Raw genomic sequence first — 24300 nt, forward strand, 5'->3', positions numbered from 1 at the left:
ATGTTGAATAGATATGGAGAGAGTGGACAGCCTTGTTTTGTTCCTGATTTTAGTGGAATTACTTGGAGTTTCTCTCCATTTAATTTGATGTTGGCTGTCAGCTTGCTTTAAGTTGCCTTTACTATGTTTAGGTATGTTCCTTGTATTCCTCATATCCCTAGGACCTCTATCATAAAGGGTTATTGGATTTTGTCAAAGGATTTTTCTTCATCTAATGAGACAAACATGTGTTTTTTTTTCTTTCAGTTTGTTTATATGATGGCTTACATTGATAGATTTTCATATGTTGGACCATCCCTGAATCTCTGGGATGAAGCCTACTTGGTCATGGTGTATGATTTTTTTTTTATGTATTCTTGGTTTTGGTTTGCCAGTATTTTATTGGGTATTGCATCAAATGTTCATGAGGGAGATTTGTCTGTAATTCTCTTTCCTTGTTGCATCTTTGTGTTGTTTGGGTATCAGGATAACTGTAGCCTCATAGAAAGAGTTTGACAATGTTCCTTCTATTTCTATCATGTGGAACAATTTGAGGAGTATTGGTGTTAGCTCCTCTCTGATATTCTTGTAGAATTCTACACTGAAACTATCTGACATGGTTTTTTTTTTTTGGTTGGAAGACTTTTAATGTCTGCTTCTATTTCCATAAGAGTTATAGATCTATTTAAATTGTTTATCTCTTCTTGATTTAATTAAGGTATATTATACCTATCCAGAAAATTGTGCATTTCTTTTAGATTTTCCAGTTTTGTGGAGTACTGGTTTTTGAATTATGACCTAATGATTCTCTGGATTTCTTCATTGTCAGTTGTTATGTCTCCCTTTCCATTTCTGATTTAGTTTGGATATGGGTTTCTCTATCTTTTTTATTTTCTCAAAGAACCATTTCTTTGTTTCATTGATTCTTTGTACTATTGTTTGTCTCTATATTTTTCTAATCCAACCTCAATTTGATTATTTCCTAGTGTCTATTCCTCCTGGGTGAATTTGCTTCTTTTTCTTCTAGAGCTTACAGGTGTGCTGTTAAATTGCCAGTGTGAGTTTTCTCCAACTTCTTTATGTAAGAATTTAGAACTATGAACTTTCCTCTTAGTACTGCTTTCACAGTGTCCCATAAGTTTGGGCATGTTTTGCATTCATTTTAGTTGAATTCTAGGAACTCTTTAATTTCTTTCTTCATTTCTTCCTTGACCCAATGATGATTCAGTTGAACATTATTCAGATTCCATGAGATTGTAGGCTTTCTGTAATTTGTGTTGTTGTTGAAATCTAACTTTAAGGCATGGTGGTTCAATAAAATACAGGAGATTATTCCATTTTTTTTGTATCTGTTGAGATTTGCTTTGTGATTGAGCATGTGGTCAATTTTAGAGCAAGTTCCATGGGATGCGGAGAAAAAGATATATTCTCTTGTGTTGGGATGGAATGTTCTGTATATGTGTATTAAGTCCATTTGAGTCATAATATCTGTTAGTTCCCTTCTTTCTCTGTTAATTTTCTGTCTGCAGACCTGACATTGGTGAGACTGGGGTGTTGAAGTCTCCCACTATTAGTGTGTGGGGTTTAATATGCAATTTAAGGTTTAGTAATGTTTCTTTTATGTATGTGGTTGCCCTTGTATTTGGGGCATAAATATTCAGAATTGAGACTTTATCTTGATGAATTTTTCCTGTAATGAATATGTAATGTCCTTGTTGATCTCTTTTGATTAATTTTAGTTTGGTCTATTTTGTTAGATATTAAGATAGCTACACCAGCTTGCTTCTTAAGTCCATTTGATTGGTAAAACTTTCCCCAAGCCCTTTAATCTGAAGTAGTGTCTGTCTTTGAGGTTGAGATGTGTTTCTTGTATGCAGCAGAAGAATGGGGCCTGTTTTTGTATCCATTCTATTAGTCTGTGTCTTTTTATAGGCAAAATGAGACCTTTGATATTAAGGGATATTAATGACAAGTGATTGTTAATTCCTATTATTGTTTGGTGGTAGTGTTGTATGTTTCCCTTCTTTGGGATTTGTTAGTGTGGGATTATTTATTGCTTGTGTTTTCATGGGTACATCTAACTTCCTTAGGTTGGATTTTTCCTTTTAGTGCTTTCTGTAGGACTGGATTTATGGACAGGTATTGTTTAAACCTGGTTTTATTGTGGAATATTTTGTTTTCTCCATCCATGGTGATTGAGAGTTTTGTGGGGTATAATAGCCTGGACTGGTATCCATGGCCTCTTAGTGTCTGCATAATGTCTGTCCAGGACCTTCTGGCTTTCAAAGTCTCCATTGAGAAGCTGGATTGTTATTCTGATGTGTTTGCCTTTATGTGTTACTTGACATTTTTCCTTTGCGGCTCTTAATATTTTTTTTCTTTATTATGTATGTCTAGTGGTTTGATTATTATGTGTCAAGGGGACCTTTTTTGGGGTCCAGTCTATTTGGTGTTCTGTAAGCTTCTTGTATCTTCATAGGTATTTCCTTCTTTAGACTGGGAAAGTTTTCTTCTATGATTTTGGTTGAATATATTTTCTGTGCCTCTGAGCTGGTATTCTTCTCCTTCTTCTATCCCTATTATTCTTAGGTTTGGTCTTTTCGTGGTGTCCCAGATTTCTTGGATATTTTGTATTATGACTCTTTTGGCTTTAATGTTTCCTTTGACTGACAAATGTATTTCCTCTATTGTATCCTCTCTACCAGAGATAATCTCTTCCATCTCTTGTATTCTATTGGTTATGCTTGCCTCTGTAGCTCCTGTTCATTTACTCAGATTTTTCCCTTTCCTGAATTTCCTCAGTTTATATCTTCTTTATTGCCTCTATTTCAGTTTTCAAGTCTTTAACTGTTTCCTTCACTTGTTTGCTTTTTCTTGGTTTTCTTGGCTCTCTTCAAGAGATTTATTGATTTCTTCCAATTTTTTGTTTTTCTTTTCTTCAATTTCTTTAAGGAAAATTTTCATTTCTTCTTTAAAGGCCTCTATCATCTTCTTAAAGTCATTTTTAAGGTCTTTTGTTTTTACTTCTTCTGCATTGGGAAGTTCAGATCTTGCTGATGTAGAATCATTGGATTCTGGTGGTACCATATTGGTCTTTATGTTGTTGAATGTATTCTTGCATTGGCATCTACCCTGGTGTGACTGACTAGGGGAACAAAACCTCCCCTCTTGGTCCAATTGGAGCAGGTGGAGTCTGTGTCACAGACAGAAGCTGTGGTCTGGAGAATGGGTGGCTTTGGGTGGTGGAGTGGGCCTTGTAAGTTACATGATCGGATGGGAAGTGGTGGCGGTCAGGCCTGCAACTGGGACTGCCAAGTGTAGATTTTTAAAGTGTGTCCTTGTGCTTATCTGGATTTCCTAGGTATCTGCTGTTATTTCCCCTTTTTCTTATAATTTTTATAATTGGCCTATTTTCTGTCTGCAATTTCAGCTTTAACAAAGAAGGCTTACAGTTTGGATGCTCTGAAGGAAATCCATCAGATTCTTCTGCAGACCTGCATGTACCGTATCTTCCCATCTTGCTCTAGTTGCCTTCTCTTTGTCCACTGTATCTGTCCCACATCAGTGCATTTCTTTCACCATACTAAATGTTCTAGTTTGCTATGGTGTCATAAGTCCACTCTAGTCTCTCCAAGTTAATTCACGTGAAAGCTCTCCTCAGATGTTATGTACTGCTAGATTAAAGCAGAGTGCTGCTGTAGTTTTCATTAAACATCTTCCCATGAGATAATAAGAAATCACTTTCGCGTGTATATTTTCTCTTCTCACATTTTCTGCCCTTCTTTTACATTCACTACTCTTCAAGTGACAAAAGATGAGATCAATGGCAGCATAGAGCTTCAGATACCTTGAGCCTTAGAGAATATTCTGTGGAACTATGAATATAGAAGTTGAGTTTTGACAGAATTCCCAAGATATTGGAGATGCTAGAGACATGTGACCTTAGCCGAGGGAAGCTGCATACAAGGAGTGCAACCAGTTCGAGATGGTTGTGTGTTGCAGTCAGCAAAGCTGGCAGGGTAGAGACATGTAACCTTGACATTGAAGCTCCAGATGCTGATCATGGAACTTCAGGATTTGTCTTCCCTGATGGGTTTCGGTCTTACCTTGGTCAGGTCTTGTCTGCTCCTATTCTCACCTTTTGGAATGAGAATGCATACTTTGTTCTTCTGTATGTTGGGAAATTTTGGCTTCATTTGTTTATTTTTTAATGATGTCATAGTTAACAGATTGTCATGAGAAGAGACTTTGGACTTTAGAACAGTGGTGAGACTGTTAAAGACTATAAGACCTTTTGAAGTTGGACCAAATATATTTCATATATCATGACAGGCTATGAAGGACAGGGATAGATTATAGTGGTTTCAATGATAAATTTACTCCACAGCCTCTTGTGTTTTGAACCCTTGTTCCCTAGTTGGGAGTGCTAAATGGGAAAGTTTTAGAACCATTTGGTAGCAGAGCCTTCCTAAAGCAATATGCCACTGGGAGTGGCCTTTGAGGTTTTATTGTAGTCAGAAAGTTTCTCTGTTCCTGCCAGGCCTCTGCAGTCTTGTGGCCCACTTATAAAATAATCACTCAGAAGCTTATATTAATTATATTTGCTTGGTCATTAGCTCAGGCATATATTACTGACTACCTCTTACACTTAAATTAACCCATAATTCTTATTTTATGCTTAGCCACATGCCTTGGCACCATTTCTCAGTTCTGCCTTGCCATCTTGCTTCCTCTGTGTCTGGCTGGCACTCCCGACTCAGCCTTCCCCTTTCTAGAATTCTCTTTGTCTGCTTGCCCCACCTATACTGCCTGTCTGGCTACTGGCCAATCAGCTTTTAATTTATCAACCAATCAGAGCAACACACATTCACAGCATACAGAATGACATCCCACAGCATTTTATAGCCTGTTCCCACTTCCTGTTCTCTCTCTTTGCTTCCTGTGTGTAGTTGAGACTGTGATTAGCCAGCCTCTTGCTCCTGCCAACATGGTTTTCTTTTCTGGCCATGATACACTGTCCTTTTAGCACTAGAAATCAAAATAAGCCCTTTCTTTTCCATGTTGCTTTTAGTCACAAACCTAACTAACATACACAGAAAAGATCACCAAACTTAAAAATCCTAGCTATAGTGAAGTATAAGGAGAGGGGAGGCTCAATCATTAAAACCAGGAATAAAATTTAGGGACTGTTACTAAGCTTGCAGAAATAAAGCTAACCATTGAAGAAGATTATGGGCAGATAGATTAACAAATTATGTAGCATAGATTTATATACAGAATCTTGTGAACAATAAGAACTCATTCAAAAACATAAATTATACTAGTCAATTGATAATAGATTAAGCAAAATGTGAAAGAGCCACATCATACGGTATTTGTCTGCCTTAAAAAGAAAAACAAAAAGATGCTCAAAGGATGAACCTTAATGATATTACATCAATAAAGGAAGCCATGATGATTCCCTAAGGCTGTACAACAGTATTCATATGAAATTTTGAGACGAGTCAACTTTGTAGAGACAGAGACTGGTAGTTCTAGATTGTGGGGAGAAGAAGCATGAGCTCTTACCAGGTATGGGATCAGAGAAGCATAATGAAAATACGCAGCAAATACATAGTGCTGACAGTTGCAGTACAAGCCAGTGAACTGAACTATTTACAATCATGAGATTTATGTCATTTGAGTTTTATATGAATGAAGACTATTATGTAAATAAACAGAAACATAGCCCGTGTGAGTGTTAAGAAAAATACTGAATTTTGCAGTTTAGTTTTCCTTCTTGATCCTTATTTTTAAAACATTTGCTTTTGAGTGCTGCAGTTTAGGCAATAATACTTTGGTAAACATGAATTTATACTTTATCTTGAAATGCAATTATCAGAGAGAAAAGAACTTTCAACACAAAAACCTGCAAATAATTGCTATACATATAATGGCAGGTGGTGTGAATTTTACATAAAACACAAGTCTATAAAATAAACTTGAGTTTGTGTAATGATCTATTCTAGTCATGCTAGTACTTTACAGATTTATTCATAAATGAGAAACAGATACATTAACAGAACACTAAAGACACATTGAAAGTATGTGGAAGAGATTTCTATTAAATAATGGGGAGTAAGATTTATTGGCATAGACTGTTAAAATAATTCATAAGATGAATTGCATTGTACATTTCACTTGGTTTTTATTTTGTAAAAACATTCATTTATTAAAGGAGATTTTAGAAAAATGAGCTCATAGCATACATATTTTGATATGAGGATTTTTGAGAAACTGAAGTCCATTTTTACACCTAAAAAAGAAATACATGTGAACTCAAAGCTTTTCCCCTATGAGATGGAATTTCCCCATGTACCTATATATATATTATAGAAGATTATGTGTACAATATTATGTAGCAAGAAATTATGTAGCATAGTTTAATGTGTTCAAACTCTCCATTATCTTGCTTCCATTTATTGAATGCTGTGATTCTAGGTGGGTGCCACCACATTAACCTCAAAGACAGAGTTTTAAATAGCAAATGATGTGTTGTTCATTTTTAAACAAATGTGATAAATAAATTTTAGTTATTCTTTGAGAATTTCATACATGCATACAAATTATTTGGTCATAGTCACATCATTCATTCTTCCCTCCAGTCTATTCCAGATCCTCTGCATGCCACCTACTTCATAGCATTAAAAAAGACCAAACCACTGAGTCAAATCAGTGCTGTTCAAACAAACATGGTTATGGGGACATCTATCAGAGCATGGCCAATCTACCAAACCTCTGAAGAAAACTGATTCTCTTTCCCTTATAGCAATTAACTGTCGGTAGCCCCTCAGCTAGGGGCAGGAAATGATGTCCCCCCCCATCCATGCTGGAGTGCTGCCTGACTTGGTCCTGTGCTTTAACATATACAATTAATAAAGGGAAAATGGTCAGGAGCTAATAATTGTTTAATAAATCCTTTTAGGGTTTATTTTTAAACTAAACTAACAGGTTGATGACTTATTGATTTATGTGTATATCATACGCATAGAGAAGAAATCTGATTCCACTCAGTGGGACTAAAGTGTAATCATAAGGAGCCTGGGCTTAGATGGGGCAGGGAGTGAGGGCTTACAAATAAATTTCCCTCCTAATGGTACAAAGGCAACATGGTGGAGTAGTGCCTTCCTAAAACAGATGAGAGTCAACACCATTTTCACCCGTGATTCTACATGTTCAGAAAGAACAACTTTCAAAGAAGAGGAAACATTTGGTGGATTTATTTTCTGGCTGCAATATAACAGAAACATTAGGTAGAGATTTTCTTTCCTGGGTGAAAATTGGCACTATAATCTTGTAGCTGTCATTTTCTCATTCATGGGAACAAAGTTATCCAGATGTCTTCCTTCTCAGCTGTGGGGCCTAAATAGTGAGAGGAGGCCACTGAGTGTACTTCTGGAAATCCATATGTTGCCACAGTCCTCTCTCTGTCTTGTTACTTCCTGGACACCATGAGGTGAGCAGTTTTGGTATGCCATGGCCTTTGTTGTTTAGCTTTACTATAGGCCCATGTAATGAAAGAAGACAACGAAAGGCTGAAACTAGGATCCACAACAATATTTCCCTTTTAGATTGTTCCCTGGAAGTGTAAGTCACTGACCCGTCCAGCAGGCCAGGTTATTCGAGGGTCTCGAGGAGGGACCACCTGTGAATCAATGGGGGGCGAGAGGGAAAGGAGACCAAGCGCGTGAAGAAAGACAGAGTCAGTCTGAGTTGCGTCAAGGTCTCGTTTATTGACTGGGTGTTAGAGCTTATAAACAGGGCTTCAGGTAGGGAGGAGGAGCAGGAGGAGTGAGGAGAGGACAAAGAAAATTCCTAGGGGAGGGTCAGCAGGAGGTCGCTTTGGTCCCAGGCCCCTGCAGCTAGCTGATTTAGTACAGGCTCCAAGAAGTTTATTTAATCCTACATTCCTAGGTTAGACTAAAAGCCTCCTATTTACACGAGGCTTGATAAATCGTGGAAGGTTACACAGGTTCAAGACACCGCTGTCCAGAGTTGGTCCCCAACAAGTCACAATGATGAGAACTAACCAAGTTCCTAAAGCACATGTTGTACGAAGGATATTCAGCATCTTTATCCTCTATGGTCCTTTTATCTATTCATCTGTCTTGTCCATCCACATTGAGACGATAAATGCATTGATGAAAACCATATGTCGGTTACATTCATGGTGATAAGGGCTAGGGCATATCCCGAATAAGAATTAGGTGATATAATTAGATATACTTTCATAATACCAAGGTTCTGTGCAATTGTGAGGCTTAGAAAAATCTCCAGTCCAGAAAACAATTAAACCCAAGGGAAGAAAAGAAGGACAGGGAGGAAAGGAAATGACAGATGAGGCCACCTGAATCTAGCTCACACTAAGCCATCACAATTGGTAAATCAATGCTATTGCAGAAATCATCATGATTGCAGCAGTATGTATGTATTGTTTCACCTCCAGAACTTTTTTCATCAAACTCGCAGAATTCTGTACACCTCAACTCCGCACTTTTCAGTTTAGCATCTGTGGAAGAAGATTGCAAAAAGATATTATTTTGACAGCCAGGGTACAACCTCATATCCAAGTACATTTGGACTGAGAATTCTTTCACTGAAAGAATTTTCTTCCATAGCAGTAAGTGTCCCATGTTGGCCTTCCCACCACATGCTTTTAAACTACATCTGGAGAAAGTCCCTTTACCCAAGAGCCTTTATGACAGGAGAAACACGTGCTTAGTGTTGAGCTTGAGCCTCTATACATCGAGGCACATAGCATCATCTCCCCTCAAGCAGATGTGCATAACACACTTCCTCAGTACATGCTGGCATCCAGGCTCCAAGGTGAGCAGCTGGGCAGGTAGAGATCAAGATAGTATTAGCCCTCAAGAACCAGATTCTATGGAATGACAGGAAGGACACACCATGAACTATGCCAGGAGACAGATGAAGCAGGAAGACTTGTGAAGCACCTTGGTGTCCTGTGGATGAGCAAAGGTTTTCCAGAGAAGGTGGCTCCAGGCTAAGATAGAAGTTCTTTGAACATTACAAAAGCAAAAGCAACCAGGACAGAGTGTGGGAAATGATACTTGTAAGGACTGATATTTCATAGCCTGTGTGGTGGCTTCAATTAGAACAGCCCTCATAGGCTTGAATGTTTCAGTGCTTGGCCCCCACTTGGTTGAAGTGTTTGGGAAGAATTAGGAAGTGTGGCATTGTTGGAGGGGGTGTGTCACTGTGGATGAGCTTTGGGGTTTCAAAATGCCATTCTCAATCTCTGTCTCTGTCTCTCTCTGTCTCAAGGTTGTGACTAAGAATGTAAGTTCTCAGCTCCTTATCCTGTACCATGCTTTCCTGCTGCCATGTTATCTACCATGATCATCATGGACTTTACTCCTGGGACTTTGAGCCAGCCCCAAATTAAGTGTTTTCTTTTGTAAGTTGCCTTGGCTATGCTGTTTTGTCATGGGAATGGAAAATTACCCAAGACAGACCCTAAATGGCAGAGATGTTGGGAATCAGAGACTGATGAATATATCAATACAATGATGGAGAGAAGCCCCGCTCACTCAGTATATGCTTAGCTTTACCATGGGCAAAGCTTCACCAGCACAAGGTTTGGAATATCATACCTAGATATCATTGGACTCTTTTTCTTTAACTACAGTATTCTAGAGGTGGTGCTTGGAATCCTGAGGGAGAAACAGAAATTTTCCAGAGCACAGAACACATACTCACATCCAATTGAATTCCAGATTCTGCGGATCATACAAGTTTCGCCAGGTTGTGCAGTGCATGTCTGATTCCCATTAACACACTCCCCGTTTTTGTAAGATGGACACAGTACACACTGTAAAGTGAGAGCTGCAAAGATAAAGACTGCTTAGAGATGAGTGCCACACTGTCACTTCCCAATGAAAGCATAGGCCACTGGACCTCTGGATTGCTTGGCTGCACCCATGTTTTGGCTAACATATGTGCTCCAGTCATCATGTCTTAACACCACAGACAAGGCAGGATGAAATGAGAAGAGATTTAATTTTCTTTCTACAGCCAATAAGGGATCAAGTTGCAGACAGTACTTACCAGTTTCAAAGCAGAGGATGAAGAGACACAGCTTCAATAGGTTTTCCATTTCTCCTGAGCTGATTCTTGCAGCAGGCTGTGTTAGTGCCAGACAGCTGGTGGTCAGAGATCACTCACAGAAAATACCAGCCTCTAGTGAATTTATAGTCCACTCAGGCAACAGCAATGGACAGTGTGTGCCCAGAAGCAGATCTCAATGTAAGCCCCTCCCACATTGGCAATACACCAAATCCCTCTTCTGTGACTTATTTCCTTATTCCTCTCACTTTTCCTTGCTTCGGGTGGCAGTAATGATATACATGACCTGTGAGATAATCTTACCATCAGCAGCACATGGTGGCCCCCTGTGCTTCCTCTTTCCATGCTATGAGCTCAGACTGCTCTGCTGATGCTGGAGATCAGAACTAGGAAAGGAAAAACCTTTGGAAGAAGGCTTTTATTGAGCCTGAGTTGCAGCTCAATTGGACGGCACGGAAGTGTGTCTCCTGGATGCTGGAAAGGTGAACACAGCAGCCTGTTTGTCTAGACAGAAGCTGATGTGTGAAGGGTCTGTGCACATCACATCCCTCATCTAAAGGAAGGACCATGTTATTATGTAGTCCTTAGTACCAAACAGAGAGCTTCTGTTGGAGCACCTCAGGAGGTACTTCTTGTCTGGCTAGGGTGCGAATAGCTGCTGGGCAAGAAGGGTTATCTGAGGTCAACTCTGCTTTGTAAGGCTATGCAGGCTGCCTGAGCACATCCTTGATGGTGTCTGTAGTGATCCTCTGCAGTGACTGTAGAGAGTCCCACACAACCAGGCTGCCATGAGAGAGAGTCTGGTCAATTGCTGGCCAAAGGGCTACTTGACTGTTACTTTCCCTGCTCAAGGTTGCCATGCACCAAGGAAGGGCCTGTTTAATGGCCTGCTGTTGAATGTTGTGATCACACACAGAAAGCATTGGATGGTGTTAACAATAAAGAATTGCCAGCATCTCAACAGAGAATGTATATTTCTACCAGCATTAAATGTGCCTTATAATATAATGTTATTATATTATATATTGATATATTACATATCAAAAATACATATACATTTGATCTAAGGTCTTACTATGTAATCCTGACTGGCTTGGCTCACTGTGTAGACCAGAATGGCCTCGAACTCACACAGATCTGCCTGCCATAAAAAGATACTCAAAGTGTTCAAAAATCAGTTTCATTTTTCTATTGAGTCCCAAATTGGTCAAATGCCCTCATCTAATTGGTTGCTAAATTATTTCAATTACAGAAGGAATTAATAAGTTTACTGTCATATGCAAGTGTGTTCTAGGCTATATTGTAAAGTTTCTGCTTTATAACTGGTATTATGTATTTATCTGAAGAGTCAAGTTCATGTTAGTGGTTAACTATAGTTTATAGTTGTTGTATCATAGGCGTTCATTGATACTAAGTTGGTCATTATTTCTATAATTTTGTCTATGAAGAGACATAAAAATTCATGTTTTATTTTTTCTATATTATCTTTGCTGTGTGCAGGAATGCAGGCTCTTTGGTCTTCCTTATAGATAACACTTGCCACATGCACAAATGTATCCCATTGAGACCTGCTGTTCTCTCAGACAATAGCCACATGGACATTTCAGTCCCTGTTCCAGCACATCACTCCTTGGCTTTACTAGAATTGTGGACATGTTCAGAAAGAGATTTTTTTTTAGTGACAAATATAGTAATGTTTGTTTTTAATTTAAAAATAAAAACAGAATTTCTCATACACTGACTCTATTCACATGATTTTCATCCTTCCTCTTTCTCCTCCAACTCCTCTGGTGTCCCCCTCCCCATTTCCCTTCAAATTCACAAACCCTTATTTTTAAATTAGTGTTGTGATAATACACATATATGTATGTATGTGTATATATATGCATGCATATATGAATGTATGACTTATGAATGTACATGTATATGTATGTGTATGATGTATGAATGTATTATATATGTATGTGTGTATGTTCATATGTACAGCCTGGTGACTCCATTTGGTTTTGTTTGTATGCATTTGTATTAAACGTTGTCCACTTGGGACTGGATGACCTGTCATGAGACTCGAATATGCAGGCTCTTCCTTTCTCCTCAGACAGAGTTGCCTGGAGCTCTTTGTCTCATGGTAGAGCCTTGAGAAGTTCTCTCCATTCCCATTGGTATGTCACTGTCGTCGTTGTACAGGTCTTGCTGAGGCAACCCTACTCCCGAGATTTTGTGGGTGCATCTTCCCTGTCACATAGAGAGAAGATAACCCCTTGGAGCGGATGTTCTGGTCCTCTACTCTTACCATCTTTGGGTACCCTCTTGTGTGATGATTCCTCTGTTTTAGGAATAGGGGTTGCATTGCAGGTGCATCAGCTGTGGGTGAGAACCGCATGGTCCTTTGCTCTCTGTATTTTGACCAGCTTCTAGGCAGGCACTCACTAAACAAGAAGAGGGCAAGTGTGTGCATCTCACCAAGTTGTCTGCTGCATCGCTCCAGCTTGCTCCTCACCCCGGACAAAGGAAGGGACACCAGTAGTTTAGATGGATGCTCAAGGACCCCAGTCACAACACAGGATAGGTGCTGTCACCCAGGGGAGGGAGGCCCAGTGGTCTGCGCTTACTCAGGACACAAGGAACACACACTGTCTTCAGCTAAGTGCTTCGTGCCTTGCCTCAAGCAGGGGCACAACTTGAGTCAGGACCTGATGCTGGAGCAGCCCCACATGTGTCTGGGACCTTGACCATAGGGTGGAGGTTGGATGACTTCATCTTTTTTTGCTCTTTTTTGAGCATTCACTAAAGGATATTTTAGATAAAACACATAATAAAAATTGATACTTTTATGCTTCAGTAACCTACCCTTTTGCTTCATCGAGTCTTGGGCAAAAGATTCCCAGCCCCACTTTCTCCTGTTCTCACACTGATGTCTCCACCCTGGTTACATCAGTGAGAATTTTATTAAGATGTATACTAGTCTAAGTCAAACCAGGTGTCTGAGACGTTTTCTCTGGGCCTCAAAGGACAATTGACATTCAATGTGCACAATCTGTGCTCCTATAAGATTAAGTATGTATTCAATAAGGTTTTTACATGAGTGTTTACATGTTTGTATATAAATAGATATCATGTGTCACGTTAGAACACTGATCAGTTTTGGTGGTGTTTTCAATGCCTTTTGATTTTACACACTTTGATTTACTAAAAAAATTAAGAATCCTTCAGTGAAGTCAATTGTATTCCCAGTCTGTTTCCCCTCTAAGTAATAGCTAATGGTAACAAAGCATAGTCATCACAAATAATTACCCAATATGTGTAAACATGTAGTTTTAGATAAATATGATTCCTTGTTGATTTTCAGACATTATAATTGTTATTTTACTTTTTTCTTCTCCTCCTTCTGTAATTTATATCCTTTCCTCTTCCTAATGAAAGCTCCTCCTCCCCGTCCTCCTTCCTTCTCCACATCCCTTGTATTCCACTGTTCACATTTCTAGTGTTCCCACTATGGCTCCTTTTTTGTCCTCCTGGATTCCATGTTTACTACAGATCATCACTTCTTAATAAGAGCACTCAGATCTTATAACAGGAACACCGGAGACTTAAGAGTAGTGAAATGGAGAGAGTTTGTTTTATGACCTTCCTAAGTTGAGCATCAGCCTAGAATGTGGAGATGCCTTGGCCAAGTGCAAAGAACAGTCTATAAACCGGACGAATGGCCCTTTCTCCCTTTTTTGAATAACCAGGAGGGTAAACTCTTACATGAAACTTAGGTCTCATCCGTTTCTCTATTACTTATGTCTGCCTTTTTCTTAACAGAAACTGATAGTTTGTAAAGAAGTTTATTTCATGCTGAACACAGAGGTGAAATTGAGAGATTCTTGGGGGAGGAAATATGGTACAGGAACACAGTGCAGCAGCCAAAGGAACTGGCAGTTAGAAAATGTCCTTCTTCACTATTTGGCCATGATATCTGTTACAGAAATCTTCACCTTTGCAGCAAAAGGTAGATATCTTCAAGTTTCCGTAATACATGTTTTCAGCATAACATTCTTCAAAACAGTCCAATTCGGTGTGATTGTGAACCCATCCATCTAGAAGATAAAAGCATTTATACTTAGTGACCCAAACACTACTTGGCATCAGAGCAGGAACATATACACCTCTTAGCAAGGATGTCTTCAAGTAGCTCAAATACATTGTTTGTGAGAATATGACGAAATTCCTGGATCTGCATCCAGGGCTGGATTGTATAGTGCAGTTACTCTTGCCTACCAAACAGTGTCCTCTTTTAAAAGACTTGCAGACCATGCACACTGTGGCTCGAACTAGGCAAAGCAGATGTAAAGGTTGAACAAAGACTTGAAGTGCCTACAAATGCTCGAGGATTAAGGAATTCAGAGACAAAGCATAACTCTTAGTAATTTTCCTAGTACAACCTCGGATCCTGATGTATTGCATCAGATTGGGTCCATGACTTCCTTAAGAAGCTGAGGGTTTGACACCACACTTTTGATTTCATAGGAAATAAAATGATAGGTAATCCCCTGTATACAGCACTGTTGTGCAACAAAGTATAAAAGTATCAATGCAAACTAACCTGATACCTAAAGTTCTTTTTTAAATGCATGAGAATAGTCATAATAACATCATGGGACTAGTACAAAAATATTCCTGCAAATCAATGGACTAGAATAAAGGGCCCAGAGAGATGGCCATGTAACCACAAGCACTCAAGTTTTGACAAAGGTACCAAAAAGACACATTGGAGACAAGACAGAATCTTCAACAAATGATGCTGAGAAAACCAGATGCCTTCATGTAGAAGAGTGAACTAGATCATTTTCTCTCACTCTGCACAGACATCAACTGCAAACTGAGTAAAGACCTCAATATGGAACTGAGCCTGCTGGAGGAAAAAGTAGGAAGTACACTCCAAGGACCAGGCACAGAGGAGGGCTTCCCGAACAGGACTCCCTGTTGCCCTAGGGATTTGGGGCAATAATATCAATAATCCACAAATGGGATTGTAAGTCCAACAAGATGGAAAGATGGGGAATTATGGCGACAGGGAGAAAACGGGGGGGGGGGGAGAGAAGTCAGGGATAAGTTCTTGCCCCACGATCTGACCTGATTGTACCCCAAAAAAGGCAGTGAGTTCAGACTCCACCAATACAGACTAATGGCCACAGACACAATGTGTTTCCCCAAAGATGTCTTATCAAAGATAATGAGCATATTGTGTTCACTTAGCACTAGATGATAAATCCCAAGAAACACCTCAATCAAGGGTGTTAGGGACAGTAATTAGGTTGTGCTTGCTTAGGGTGACAGTGAGATATATCCACGACTTCCTTGTGCACCTCCCCCTTTTTTATGGATCTTAATGGTGCCCCCATAAATAAACCTTCCAACTTGGTTCACTGAGGAAAATTCTTAACTTTGTTATGAATTATATTGGGCAATGTTACAAAGAAGGGAGGCAGTTTCATAGCATGCTTAGAGATGTAACTGCTCATTGCTGCTGTATTCACAATAGCTAGAAATTAGAACCAGCCTACCTGTCCATAAATTGATGGATGACTGACAATGTGCTTTAAGTGCACAATGGATTTCATTCATTTGTAAAGAAAAGGGAAATTTACAGGAAAATGGAGATCAAACTAAAAAGATGTAATGTTTAGAGTGACTCGGCTCCAGAAAAACATACAGGACATGTTCCCTCTCTTATGTCAATCCTAGCTTTGGATTTTTAGATTTAGAATCTCTGCTGTTTGTAGAGGGCAGAGAAACTAGGAAGGGAACACTGGGTGATGGGGTCCTTAGAGGGGAGATGGTAATAGAAGAACATATGTGACATGAATGTAGAGGGGGAAATTCTGGGCTTGGAAATGTTTAAAAAGGGACTGCAGCAGAGGGATAGGGGAGAGGGTTAACCAGAACTAACAATACATGAATAAATTCTTATGGAAATCCACTACTTTATAAGCAAATTAAAAATATAGTTAAAATGGAGCCGGGTGGTGTTGGCGCTCTGCTCAGGAGGCAGAGCCAGGTGGATCTCTGTGAGTTTGAGGCCAGCCTGGTTAACAGAGTAAGATCCAGGAAAGGCGCAAAGCTACACAGAGAAACTCTGTGTCAAAAAACCAAATATATATAATTAAAATGGAAACTCTCCTCTCCCTGACAGAACAAATAAATAATGGAAATAAGTGAGTAAAATAATAGAATTGCCAAATTAAACTCTTTTGTTAAATTTATTTGGCTAATATGCATGTGTATATATGTATGTATGTATTCTCATACATACATATGTAGGGCATTCTTTTTTTTTTCTTTTGCTTTTTTTGGTCTTTGAGACAGGATTTCTCTGTGTAACAGCTCTGGCTGTCCTGGAACTTGCTTGGTTGACCAGTCTAGCCTCACGCTCACAGAGATCTGCCTGCCTCTGCCTCTGCCTCGTGAGGCTGGCATTAAAGGCATGTGCTGCCACCACCTGGCTGTAGTGTATTCTTATTACTGTCACCCTTACCCTCTCTTGCCCCCCTGTGACCCTTATTACTCCTACCCTTCTTTCTACAAATCCCTTTCCCACATTCATGTCTTTTTGCTTTGCTTTGTGACCCACTGAATTCACCCAGGGCCGTGTGTTTTCACTGGTTTGGAACTATCCACTGGAACATGCTGGTCTCACCACTGGGCTCAGAACTTGAAGACAATGGCTGTCCTTCCCTCAGAGTCCATTAGAAGCCACAGCTTGGAAGGGTGGGAGCACATGGGCCACTTCCTGCTCTGTGGTGGGTTGCTGCCAGAGGCAGCCTTGTGCAATCCTGCCACAGCTGTCTACTGCGCTATGAGATCATGATTCCACTAGCTGTATTATGTGTCTAGGGTGAGCACTGGATCATCATAGTCTTAACTCTCATTCTTTTTAGTTTTCTTGCCAACTATCAACTTTCCACATGGCTTCTCAATGCACACATCATTTTGATTAACTTTCCCTTCTCATTTACCCCCCCCCCCTTCCTCATTTCTCTACTCTCACACCTGGGTAACATTTCCCTCTTGCCAGTATTCCCTGCTCTCTGACTTCATATCACCTCCATTCTGCGGTTCCACCTCCTTTGAGGCATCTTTCACTCTGATGATCCTCAACTAGTTTCCTGGATTGTTTTAAAAATATTTATTTTATTTTCAGTTATGCAGAGGTGTGTATGTGAGTGCAGGTGCCTGTGGAGGTTAGAAGAGGGTGTTGAATCCCCTGGAGCTTGTGGTTGTGGTTGTGAGCTGCTTGATGTGGGCACTGGGGGACAAATTCAGGTCCTCTTAAAAGCAGTATGTACTCTTAACTGCAGGCCCATTTCCTGCCTTCTAAGAGTTTTCCAAGTTAAACTCACAAACATAAAGGATGGACGCTGGGATCTGCATATGAAAGAGAGAACGCAGGTTTGCCTTTCAGGCTTGAGTTGCCTTGCTCAGGATAATTTTGCCAGTTCCATCCATTTACCTGCAAGTTTCATAGTTTTGTTTTTCCTTACAGTGGAATAAAATTTCATTGTGTTTACTTAAAATAATTTTCATTAACCGTTCTTCCATTGATGAATGGCTGTTTTTTGATTGCTGCTGTTGTTGTTTGTTTGTTTGTTATTAAATTGACCTAGGGTTGGTGAGATGGCTCAGTGGTTAAAGGGACTTGCCCATGAGTCTTGTGCCATGGTTCAATCCCTGGAACTCATATAAAGGTGGAAGTGGAAGGAGGGGAGAGACCTGACTCCATAAAGTTGTCCTCTGACTTTTACATGCTGTAGCATGTGTGCATGAACACACACACACACACACACACACACACACACACACACACACGTTGTGCACGTACACAGATACCTAATAAAAATAAATGTATTCTTCATAAGGTATAGAAAAAGCATAGTTTCGTTCGTGGTGGAAATGTTTTCACAAAGTGACCTTGTTGAGTAGTTCAATGAGGCTGGTGGTGAGTGGCAGATGGAGGAATGGGATCTCAGTGTGGACAGATTGCCTGAGAGATCATGGAACGAAGAGAAAGAGCCTCAGGTGTTGTTCCAATGCAACGCCTCAGTTTGTTGGAATCTGCCCAGTGCCCAAGGATATCTCCTGATGACCGGGGGAGGAAAGAACAACTTCTTCTCCATCAGGGGTTGAAGTAGTGGTCAGATAAGAACAGCCTATCTCATTGTCTCAGCTAAGCAAAGAACACAGCTTTGTGCAACAAGGAAAAAAACAAAGAACAAAACCAAAACAAAACTAAGTTTCTACCTTCATGGATGATATGCGGGACAAAAATCATCTGGATAATATGTACCTATCCAAGAAAGAACACACATGTTTCTTTGGGGATCATTCACGTGCAAATTTCTTCTGTCATGAGACTACCCAGTGCTCAGACTGTCAGGAACCCCAGAATTGTCCATCGTCTCCACTTCCACAGAGTTCTTTCCTCTTGTGCTGAGGACAGGGGAAGATATTAATGACAGTGAAGTGGCTAGTAGGGAGGTCTGGATTCCAAAGGTGAAAAAAAAAACCATAATAATTTATTTATTGTTGCTATGATAACATAAGGATTAAATGAAATTATCTGAATTTTCCAATAGAATGTACCAATAAACCTGGATGTCTCCTGAGAACAATTTCTAAAGGTGGCCTTAGTTAAGAAGAAATGAGGGACTCCCCTACTGTTTCCCATGGTAAGTTCAGTGGACTTAGTTAAGAAGAAATGAGGGGCTCCTCCACTGTTTCCCATGGTAAGTTCAGTAGGAAGGGGAGGCCACAACCAGACACCTCTGCACAGCCTGCCAGCAGTTGTCTTGTAAGTTTCTATTTGTTTCCTTTTCATAATTTCAGTGACTTCATTAACATTCTTTATTAGAATTGCTCTGAATTCCTTTAGTCTTCAGCTTTAGGTTGTGATCAAAGAAGAAATTTATCAGACAAATAACCTTATGTTTTACCTTAAGGCAGGACAGTTCTTCAAATTTTCTGCTTCATTGAAAAGTCTGCCTGATACTCTAGGCCTGTAGGCTGAAGATGGAAGCCCTAACATGGAAAATAACTTTGGGTGATTGTCCAGGCACTCAAATATCTCTATTGTTAGGTAAGATTTTTATCCTGCTGTAGTCTTGGATGAAGTTGAAGCCTAGATAATTATACTTGCAGTTTTCCTTAATTAAGAAAGTAAATTAGGTATAAAACTTTGGAGTCACTGAGATGGGATGGATGGTGGAATGTTTCCTCTGAATTTGCTAAATACCAATGGATTGAATATTGTAAATGTAATTATTGATAACTTTTTTTGTACTACGTAGTTGTCTTCCTTTCTTAATTTATAGTTTCTGGAAACACTCTCACAGACTTACCCTCCTCAGTCAAATCAACTTGACAATCAAGATTAGCCATTGAAAGCATGGAATATCCAACCCTTTAGCAGAAACAAGTATGTCTGTGAAATCATTGACAATGAAACAGAACACCCAGTCATTGATTAAAGGACACACAAACCTAAAAAAAAGTGACAAAAATTCCGGGAATCCAATTGATGTGAGAGAGGAGAGATACTGCAGGTGAGGGACGTCGAGATCATGATGGGAGGATGTAAAGATGACGGACCACACTAGTGGAAGCCCATGAACTGTGGACTGGTGGCTGTGGAGCCCCCATGGGACTGGACTAGGCCCTCTGGACACAGAAGTCGGTTGTTTGGCTCGAACTGTTTGTGGGGCAACCAGGCAGGGGTATCGGGAGCTAGGCTTCTGGGAATCTGGTGCCTGTGGTGTGACACTTTGCACAGCCTTGGTGCAGTGGGAAGGGGCTTGGACCTACCTAGGCTCAGTGAGCTGGGCTCTGCTGATTCTCCATGGGAGACCTCCATTTGGGGGATGTGGGTATGCGAGGTGGCTTGGGAAAGAGGGTTGGGGGATGGGAGGAGGGTGGAGGGGGGTCTGTGGAAAGCATGAAGAGTGAGTAAAAAAATTCTTAATAAAGAAAAATAAAATAAAATAAACCCATCAAAAATGACAAAAACAAAAACAACTGGAACCCAGGCCAACAAAAAGAAGATAAAGATAGAGATTTGAACTAAAATAAATGAAACATTAAATGGGAAAACAATAGGGGGTGGACTAGATGGCTTACCAATTAAATGCACACACTGTTCTCACAGAACCCAGGTTGGGTAGCTCACATTCTTCTGTAACTACAGCTTCAGGGGATCCAGTGTACTCCTCTGGCCTCCAAAGGCACAACATTTTCATACACGCCCTATATATGTGCACATAATTAAAAACAAATGAACAAACTTAAGAAGTCAGTGAAAGCAAACATTGGTTCTTTGAATAAATCAATGTTGAAAGACTTTAAGCACAGCTCATGAAGATACAGAAAGAGGGAGAGAAATGTAAAATTGCTAACTTTGAGAATTAAAGATGGCATATTATTTCTGACTTTGCAGAAGCAGAAAGGACTATAAAGGAATATGATCAGCAATCATATACAAACAAATTAGATAATTAGGTGAAATAAACATGTTCCTTGAAAGATGAAATTGCCAAATTTACTCAAAATTATGCTTAAATTTGAATAGATCTTCAACAAGTAAATATTCCCAACTAATAATCAAAAGAGTTTTTACAAAAAGTTCAGCCTTAGACAGTTCCATTGGTGGATTCCACCAGATGCTTAATGAAAACTGAGCATCAACCCTTCAAAAACTCAAAAGTACAGACAAGTGGGGAAGTCTTACCAATTCATTCTATAGGGACAATGTGGTCCCATTCTTAAACCACGAAAAAAATTATAGTAAAACAAAACTAAATTTCAGTAACATTAGTTAATATAGCTATAATAAGTATCATCAAAATGTCTATAAACTTGATTATTAATTTTAATACATTGTTATTAAAATTTTATTAAATCCCTTTTGATAAAAAGGGATTTATCACCAGGTTAATTCTGGATATAAAATTCATCATGCAATCTGTCTTATTGCTAGAATAATTACATAAATAGAATACACACATGAGTAGGATAAACACAGCAGCAACAGCAGAAATAGATGAATGTCCTATAAAGGGTCTTGAGGTTTGTGGCCCAGAACACTGGAACACACACTCTTCCCTCAACTCACTAGCATTCTTGGAGTTTTTCTCCCTTAATGAACTGACTCAAATTCTGTTTCTTGAAGAAGAAGAGGAGGAGGAGGAGAGGAGGAAGAGATGGAAGAGGAGGAAGAGGAGGAGGAAGGAGAAGATGAAGAAGGAGGAGGAGAGAAGAAGTGGGGTGTAGCACATAAATAAGTAAGGACAGGTACATTGCAAAGGGTATGGAGTCAACTTCACACCAGCCTCACTTCCCTCACACAGAGACAACATAGCAGAGATGGAAGGAGGGAGAGGAGAGGGGAGAGGGGAGAGGATAAAGGAGAGAGAGGAGAGGGGAGACTGGGAAGGGATGAGTATGAATCTCCTTCTGGGCACAGGAAGGTTGACTGAGAACATGCCCCAACAGAGCCCTGCATTAAACCAGCCCCTATGACTCAAACCCCAGGTCTGAGTATTCCATGTCCAGAACTAGGACAAAACTCTCAACACTGGGCTCAGGCCAGTGTCCATAGACCCCAGGTTAAGGCTGGTCCCCAGACTTCGGGACTGATCCAGCACCAGGGGGTCCTTTGGCCTCAGGCCAGCCCCTGTGGATCTATACTCCAGATTAATATTTATGACCCATGTAATCATTGCTCTATTCGTCACTGGAGATGTTTAACCTGCAAGGTATAGTATTTTATATGAAGAGAATCAAATTCTTTTAATGTCTAGCTTCTTTAACTCCATGTAATATAATATTTTCATCCTAGAGGAAGGAAAAACATAAACTTACTGTATGCATAATTCTACAAAAAATGTTCATAGAAACTTCATCTGTATCAGCTTCAGTTCTCTGGGAAGAACACTGGTTTTCTCAAATGGTGAATGGGTAAATGTGTAAATGAGCAGTGGTTTAATGGAAGATTATCCAACAACAAAAGAGAATGAATGATTGATAAATTCAACCAGAGCATCATACAGAATTATGACTATGTATTGTGTGATTGTACCCATGCAATAGTCTCAGAATGTCAAATTATATGAGTGGCAAACACCAGTGCTCTGGAGCTGAGTGGAAAGACTGAGTGTAACACCACAGAGTTTCTTGGCTATGATGGACAGCACTTGTCTTGCTTTGGGAGGACTTTACACATATAACACATATGATAAAATTCCACAATGATACATGCTGAAGGAGTATATGTCCAACTGACAACACACAAGTAGGTTTACATTTAACACTACAGTGTATCTGTTTCCCAGTTTAGAAAATTCATCATGATGATTGAAGGAGGCATTGTTGAGAAAGCTACATGAAAGGAGCACAAAAACTCTTTGTCAACTTTTTGCACTTCTTTTCTTCTTTTTTCTTTTTCTTTTTTTGAGACAGGCTTTCTTTGTGTAGCCTTGGCCATCCTGGAACTAACTCTGTAGACCAGGCTGGCCTCGAACTCACAGAGATCCTCCTGCCTCTGGTTTCTGAGTGCTGGGATTAAAGGCATGTGCCACCACCACCCGGCAACTTTTGTAATTCTTAAGAAATTTAAAAATCAACTTTAAAAAATTGATGCATTTATATTGAATTCTTGGCCAACAGTCATGATCTGTTTCTCAATTTATTTTGACTATTCTTGTCCCTGTTACTTACCCCCCCTCCCCCGAGAACTTGTCCAGCTTAGATTTTTTCGTAGATCCTTGGGACATTGTTCCAGGAACAGCCTGGAATGCTGTTAGGACCCGAACATCCATTTCTTGGGGCCTCAAACTGAAGATATTTTGATAATAAAATCCAGATGGGCAGCAGGTGAGAGACAAAATACTTAATCAGGCAAGAATTGGGACCAGGTGCACTCAAACAAGCAGTGCTAGATAGAAGTCTCCACAGCATTCAGAGGTGGGTGGAGATGGGAAAGAAGCTGTGAGTACATTTGGGAGATACAGTCAAACCAAAGAAAAGCAAAACATCTCTGTCCCTCCAAAGACTAAAACATGCATCCAAAAGATACAGCCTTTTCTTCTAAGCTACCAAATGGCCTGAGCATATATTATGTTCAGATGCACTACCTAAAAAGTAAAACTAGTTTGCTCAGTGCTGGGTCAAACTCAAGGTCTGTATATGCCAGTGGAGTTCCCCATCACCATGCTATGCTCCCAGCCCTAGACAGTGAGTTTCTCTCTCTCTCCATCTCATAGAATTGTCTAATGTACCTCCAGTTACTCTTCCAGTTCGGCTTATTTCTGTTACACTTGGATTGGCTGCCACCAAGTACTCAGGTCTCTATAGTTCTAAAATTAATGTAATAATCAAAATATTGATATTGGAAGCCTATGGAAACATCTATTTTTTCTTTTTTTTAAAATTTTATTTATTTTATTTTACAATACCATTCAGTTCTACATATCAGCCACGGGTTCCCCTATTCTCCCCCCTCCCACTCCCTTCCCTTACCCCCAGACCACCCCCATTCCCACCTCCTCCAGGGCAAAGCCTCCCCAGGGACTGATATCAACCTGGTAGACTCAGTCCAGGCAAGTCCAGTCTCCTCCTTCTAGGCCGAGCCAAGAGACCCTGCATAAGCCCTAGGTTTCAAACAGCCAACTCATGCAATGAGCACAGGACCTGGTCCCACTGTCTGGATGCCTCCCAAAGAGATCAAGCCAATCAACTGTCTCACCCATTCAAAGGGCCTGATCCAGTTGGGGGCCCCCCAGCCATTGGTTTGAAGTTCATGTGTTTCCATTCATTTGGCTATTTGTCCCTGTGCTTTATCCAACCTTGGCTTCAACAATTCTTGCTCATATAAACCCTCCTCTTTCTCAAAAATTGGACTCCCGGAGCTCCACCCGGGGCCTAGCCATGGATCTCTGCATCCATATCCTTCAGTCATTGGATGGGGTTTCTAGCACGACAATTGGGATGTTTGGCCATCCCATCACCAGAGTAGGTCAGTTCAGGCTGTCTCTTGACCACTGCCAACAGTCTATTGTGGGGGTATCTTTGTGGATTTCTGTGGGCCTCTCTAGCACTTTGCTTCTTCCTATTCTCATGTGGTCTTCATTTACCATGGTCTCCTATTCCTTGTACTCCCTCTCT

General features: G+C 40.1%; 1 protein-coding gene across 1 annotated transcript; it reads right to left on the reverse strand.

Moving 5' to 3' along the window:
- Positions 1-7922: 7922 nt before the first annotated feature.
- LOC114699757 (acrosomal protein SP-10-like) lies at positions 7923-10231 on the reverse strand. The gene is made up of 3 exons (XM_028879028.2): positions 10087-10231; positions 9739-9864; positions 7923-8527 (listed from the first exon to the last, which is right to left on the reverse strand). The coding sequence occupies exons 1-3, from the start codon at positions 10133-10135 to the stop codon at positions 8382-8384; spliced, it is 321 nt and encodes a 106-aa protein (XP_028734861.1). The 5' UTR covers positions 10136-10231; the 3' UTR covers positions 7923-8381.
- Positions 10232-24300: the final 14069 nt, after the last annotated feature.

This window comes from Peromyscus leucopus, chromosome 7 (assembly GCF_004664715.2).
Source record: "Peromyscus leucopus breed LL Stock chromosome 7, UCI_PerLeu_2.1, whole genome shotgun sequence".
Classification (NCBI taxonomy): domain Eukaryota; kingdom Metazoa; phylum Chordata; class Mammalia; order Rodentia; family Cricetidae; genus Peromyscus; species Peromyscus leucopus.